Below are 6,586 nucleotides of genomic sequence, written 5' to 3' on the forward strand. Positions count from 1 at the left end.
TACATTCCCATCTACTTCTGCATGCTCAATGAGCCTAGCTATGTGTGTGCTCTGTGCGATGAGAGTGCCGTTGCCAACGCGTGCTTATATCCTGCGGCCAGGTTAGAAAGAGACAAACAATTGCTGTGTGTCTCTCTCCGGCGCTCTCTTTTCATCTGCCGGGTGATTAAATGGTGTGTGCCGTCTGGCGAGGGTTATTATTATAAAATGCGCAGCTCTCGTCTCAAAACCTCACACTCTCTGCTCTGCCTTCTACACAGACACAACACTTCACACTCCACTCCACCACTCCTCCTCTGAGAGACCAAAGCAAACAAGAGTATTGGAATATTACAAAGAAGAAGAGTGGAAATACACGAAATCAAAAAAAAACATCAAATTTTCTTCTGTCTGTGTGTTTAACAAATTCGTATGGACGTTAGTCAGCTCTCTCGCTGCGTTTAAGCATTCAGTCGGCATCGATAATTACCGGTGGACGTATCGTCATCGTGGAACAAAGTTGTTCATTCGTTCGTTCGTTTCCTCTTTAAGGCAAAGAAGAAGAAAAAAAAACACCAAGAAGTTTATCACACAAAAAATATAATTCTATGCCACTGGCCACTGTTGCCACATTATTGGGAATTATTATCAACAACAGCAACATCATCGCCATCGTCGTCATTGGCAAGAACCAAAAAGGCAACAGCAGCCTTAGAGGACACCAAGTGACCAGTAGTAGAAAATTGATTCCTGCAATTAAGACAATTATAGTTATTATTAAAGCTTTAAAGGTAAAGGCAAGGTGAAAAAGCCCTTGTACAAAAAAACCACAACAACAAAAAGAAAGAAAAGAAAATTGGTGAAGGAAAAAATTCAAAAAAAGAAAAAGAAACAAATATTGAACTCAGTGCCATAAAAATTACAAGAAAATGTGCTTAACAATTAATTAACAATAACAACAGAAATTAAACAACAACAACTCAAAAAAAAAAAAATTAACAAAAAATTGTTTTCAACCAAATCCCACACACACTCACACATCGCCAACATGATTGATGCAGCTTGCAATTATTTAAATCCCTATGCCACAGCTTCATTGGCCGCCACTTCATCACTGGCCCAATTGACCGATTTCACAACATCTCCTGGGGCGGCAGCCGGCAACAACAGCTCCGCATCCCTGTACAGCAGCAGCAGCAGCATCAGTAAGGCCACATTGACACCAGCCTCCTCGGTGGCCAGTGCCTCCAACTCAACGATTTCCACATCCGTGTGCAATCCAATGAAATTGGAAATGCAATATCCGTCACAGCCATCGTCGACGGGCTCGGTATCGCCCAATTCCAGCATACAATCGGCCTCGGCATCGTCGGCCTCAGTGTCGCCCAGCATTTTCCCATCGCCCGCCCAGTCATTTGCCTCAATTTCCTCCAGTCCACCCGCATCGGCTACCTCGGCCTCACCTCTATCCGGCTCGCACACAGATTTGGGTGCGGCTGCAGCAGCCACGGCTGCCTATTCCTGGAATACGGCAGCAGCCTATACAGCAGCGGCATTGCCAACAAGGTATGTATTTGATGACAAGATGACAAACTAAATAAAAAAAAAAACATGATTTTGCAAAGGAGGACAACATTTCCGTTTCCTTTCATTTCCGTTTTTCGCTTTTGCTTTGGAATCCCTTTACTAATGCAATTTTTCTCTTCTTTTCGCTTCTCTTTTGCAGAACTCAATTCCCCTATGCCCAGTATGCCTCAGATTATTATGGCAATGTTGGCATGTCGGCAGCCTCGGCAGCGGCCGGAGCCTGGTTTTCCCATCAGGATCGTTTGTACCAGCCATGGTCGGGACAAACTTATCCCAGCTTCAATTTCGATGACATTGCCTTCCAGACCCAATTGCAAAGGCGTTCGGTGCGCTGCACCTGCCCCAATTGCACCAATGAAATGTCGGGCTTACCACCAATTGTTGGACCCGATGAGCGTGGACGCAAACAACACATTTGCCACATTCCCGGCTGTGAGCGGCTCTATGGCAAGGCATCGCACCTCAAGACCCATTTGCGTTGGCACACCGGTGAACGGCCTTTCCTGTGCCTGACCTGTGGCAAACGTTTCTCCCGGTCCGATGAACTGCAACGTCATGGTCGCACCCACACCAACTATCGGCCCTATGCCTGTCCCATTTGCTCTAAGAAATTCTCACGTAGCGATCATTTGAGCAAACACAAGAAGACCCATTTCAAGGACAAGAAAAGCAAAAAAGCCATTGCCGCCGAGGCCAAGGAGGCAGCGGCCCAAAATGCCAATATCAAACAGGAACAGAAATCCAATGAAGCTGGTGAAAAATGTAGTCCGGCCAAATCGCCCAGCATGCCAGGCAATGGTGTAGCGGCGGCAGCCACACCAACCGCCTCGGCAGCCACCACCGTCAAATCGCCACAATCGCTGCAACAAAGGCTCAGTGCCAGCTCCACACAAGTTCAAATTCCTCAACTGCAATTGAAGACGGAACAACCTGAGGCTCCAACGGCCACAGCCGCCTCGGCTGCTGGCGGCTATAATCCCTACAGCAATTTGTATCATCAAAGTTCGTCCCTGTTCCAGCCACATTTGAGCAACAGCAGTTATAACACCAACTCCTCGGCTGCGGGACTACAACAGCAAAGTCAAAACACACCGCCAACATTTGATTTGTGGAATCAGCAACAGCAGCAGCAACAACACAACCATCAACAACAACAACAGTCACAAAATAATTCCTCTTCAACACTAAATGCTACCTCAAACCTGGGAAATCTAATGAACTCCAACAATATGACACAACAACAGCAACAACAACAACAGCAGCAGCATTCACAACAATATCCTCCCCTGACAATGCAAAGTGAAACCCAACTGGCGGAATACGGCATTACCATGTCGACAACACCACCCTCCAATGGCAGCAGTAGCAGCAATCATCATCCTCACCACCACCATGCACATCATCATCATCATGCGGCCCATTCTCATGCCCAATCCCACATGCAACACAGCTCCACGTATTCCGGACTCATTGGACAAATGAAATCGGAATATCCCACATATGCTGATTTCACAGCTACCTCATCGGCCTATGCCGGAGCTGCCAGCTCAGCCTTCCATCATCATCCCCACAATCCCTGGGCGGCTGCTGCGGCATATCAACATCCTCATCATGCCACGGCCTAAGAAGCCTCCCCTCTCCACCCCTCGAAACACGTTAAAAGTGCAAAATTTTTGTGTGAAAAATCCCAGAAAATAATTTGAAACGGTTGACCGTTTCAATGTTGCGTTGTCCTTTTCGTTTTTGTTCAAAACAAAAATCCTGGATAATATCCTTTATAATTTTTTTCTTGATTGGAAAAGCAAATTTGGCAGGCATTTCTCAGTAGTTTATTGTTGCTTTCTCTAGATGATGTGACCGCCGTCTCCCCATTTTCCACAACGGAGGTCATCTCTTGTATATGTATGTGTGTCGTTTGCTAGAATATTTGTTGTTGCTTTTGTATTTTAAGTTTTTTATTTCATTGTCAAATATCTTTGTAAAATATTTTCTTTATTTTCATAGTTTTTAATTTTTTTTCTTCGATTTCAAGATTATCTTGAAATTGTTGTTTGTATATATTATTTTTAGTTTTAAGTTTTTTTATTATTATTTTTATTTTTCTTTTTTTGTATATATCTATCAAATATGTATTAAACACCCAGTTTATCTAAGTAAATACTCTTGTTATGTTCATATTATAAATATTATGTATTTTTTGTCTTTAAGATATTACAAAAACAATTAAATAACAATAAAAAATATATAACTACAAAAAATTTTAACAAAAAAAAAAAAAAATATTTTGGAATTTATTTTTTGGTTTGGTCGTGGTATGGAGTTAAGAAACTATAAAGCATCTATGGAAACATCAAAATTATCGTCGAACGCAGGAAGAAAATAGTGATGAAGGAAAAAATCTACAATTGATTGATTCATTGGTCGACGGACACAATTAATTGTTCTTCATCGTTTAAATCGGCAGAACAATGCAGGTTATGTTCGGCTTTCTCCAGAATAAGTTGGACTACATATCAGCTTTCAACGCCTGCCAAAATTATAAGTTTTAGCTTAACACCCTTTCAACTCAAAGCCATAAAACAAATGGCGAACATCATGATGAAGCCTAACAGCCTGTGTCAAACTTCGGCAAGATATGTCAGAAGGCATAAGGCATATTTGACGACATATATTCAAATGACCGATATGTATATATATATCACCGAAATATGCAGGAGATGAGGAGGCCAGTTTCGCTGACTGCTGTATTTCCTTATCCTAAGGCCAGTATGGAAAATGTAGACCAACAGCCCTTCGCTTTGCGGTCTGATGAAGGCGCATCACAAAATAGTTATCAGATTATTTGTATTTTTTAATATTTCGAAATACTCGATATACTAGTGTACATACCTTAGAGACTTGATCCAAATTTGACAAAAATATGCGTAATTTACGAACTTTCACAAAGGCGTGACTTTGAGGGAAGGTACTAAAAGGAGAGCACCGTTAATGCAAATTTTCACAACTTAAGCTTGATACAACAAAATATTGCAAAAACAAGTATGCAAAGGATATGATCGTGCGGAGCCGACAATGTGATACCATACAACACTACAATATGTTGAAAGGCCCCTTATGCGCAAATCAATTTTGGAAGAGTTTTTGATACGATGTCATAGAGCTCTACCCTTAGCTTTTTGACCGGGGACATTTGCCCAATATTTACGCACTCCGTAGTGTTCTTAGGTATTCAAAACAATTTCACACAAAAGATGTGGTCCGTTTTACATCTAAATACGGGGTGAGATGAAAAAAAAAACGGCAACCAAATTCAGACTGCTGTCATTTTTAAGCCACTCGTCCGACAGCTGTTAAAATTATTCCAGTGATAGGTCATTATATTGTTTATAAGCGTACAAAAGCATTTTGGTGATAATTTTCCAGAAAAAAGTTATTCGAGATGGAGATCAAGCGTGATAGTATGATTTCTTTATATTTGACTAGAAAACCGCAAGTGGCTATCGTTAGAGCACTCCAGCATTTAAATGTGAATAAATCTTTTGTCTCGCGTACCATCGCTCGTTACAGTGATACTGGTAGCGTAGCCCGACGTCAAGGAAGTGGACGGAAGAAAACAGCAACATCAGCAGAAATGGTTCGAAAAGTAAAGAAGCGGCTTGATCCAAATCCGCGACGCAGTGGCCGAAAAATGGCGCGTTAGCTGAACATATTGCAATATTTCATTCGGCAAACATTGAAAAATGAGTTCGGGGCAAAGTCATTGAAATTCCAAAAAGTACAAGAACTTACACCGCAACAGGAAGAAAAGTAGACTCAGAAGAGCTAAAGAGTTGCTTCGCTTGGCCGAATGTTGTGAGCTGCAGAATTTGGCTTTCTCCAATGAGAAAACATTCGTTGTCCAGAATTTTGTAAACAAACAAAATGATCGTGTTTACTTGCCAAAGAGGTCAGCTGAAAATGTGCACCTTCGGTTGGCCACCAGAACTCAAGCGCCGGCCATGGTAATGATGTGGACCGCCATAACAACCGATGGTCGCTCTCCGCTCGTATTAATCGACCGTGGTATCAAAATAAATGCCAAATATTATCGCGAAAATATTCTGGAGGGTGCACGCAAACATTTTGGCCGCATACCTTGGACATTCCAACAGGACTTAGGACGCACCACCCAAGAATGCTTGCAAAATGAGGTGCCTTGCTTCATTCCCAGCGCACAATGGCCACCAAAATCTCCGGATACCAATCCGTTGGACTATTGTGTCTGGAGTATTTCGGAAAGCAAGGTTGGCCAAAATACCGCAGAGCAACATTCGGGCAGCGGATGACGGTTTCATTGGCCTTTTGAAGGCCATAATTCGTGGCAAAGGTAACCAATTCGAACAATTCTAAACTAAAGATATAAATATTTAGAGGTTCAAATGGACCAACAAAAGTGTAATTTTCCTGTCTTTGCAGTCGCTCTACAGTTCACAATTAAATGCCAATCGACACGGAATCTTTTCATGAGGTCGGAGTTTAGGATAGGGCATATAGGGTGTAACATTTTGGATGACCCTTGAATTATATTTCTACTAACATAAGGTCTGCTGTGAAGATGGAATATATCGGTCCTCTCTATGTGGTACCACTTCCACAAAAGGGCCAACATTTTTAATATTCATGCAGTTCATGAAATGCGAAATTGAGATCAGATTCCATTCAGACTTGGCATATCTCAATATTACTATCAACACAAGATCTGTCATAAAGATGATAGAGATCGGAACATTCCTTCTAGTACCTTACGCACAAAAGGTCGATGTTTTGAATAACCAAAACGATTTTAAAATCCGAAATAACCATCCGGTTCTCTTAATATTTCACATATCCCATTATTTCTACTAACACAAGATCCGCTGTGAAAATGGGATATGGTGCACTCCTTCTGGTGTCTTTCCTACAATAGGTTAACATTTTGAATGTCCATGAAGCTCATAAAGCGAAATTAAACTCCGATTCCATTCATAATTGGTATAACTCA

At 41.7% G+C, this 6,586-nt stretch overlaps 1 protein-coding gene across 1 annotated transcript; it reads left to right on the forward strand.

Moving 5' to 3' along the window:
• Positions 1 to 221: 221 nt before the first annotated feature.
• On the forward strand, positions 222 to 3,702 carry LOC101895016 (transcription factor btd). The gene is made up of 2 exons (XM_011291901.3): positions 222 to 1,545; positions 1,706 to 3,702. Exons 1-2 carry the CDS (start codon positions 1,028 to 1,030, stop codon positions 3,189 to 3,191), a joined length of 2,004 nt encoding a protein of 667 aa, XP_011290203.3. The 5' UTR covers positions 222 to 1,027; the 3' UTR covers positions 3,192 to 3,702.
• Positions 3,703 to 6,586: the final 2,884 nt, after the last annotated feature.

This window comes from Musca domestica, unplaced genomic scaffold (assembly GCF_030504385.1).
Source record: "Musca domestica strain aabys unplaced genomic scaffold, Musca_domestica.polishedcontigs.V.1.1 179, whole genome shotgun sequence".
Lineage (NCBI taxonomy): Eukaryota > Metazoa > Arthropoda > Insecta > Diptera > Muscidae > Musca > Musca domestica.

Coding starts and splice junctions, on each gene's coding strand:
- LOC101895016 (XM_011291901.3), top strand. CDS start 1,028: ATGATTGATGCAGCTTGCAATTATTTAAATCCCTATGCCACAGCTTCA. Junction 1,546..1,705: donor GCAGCGGCATTGCCAACAAG/GTATGTATTTGA, acceptor TCTCTTTTGCAG/AACTCAATTCCCCTATGCCC.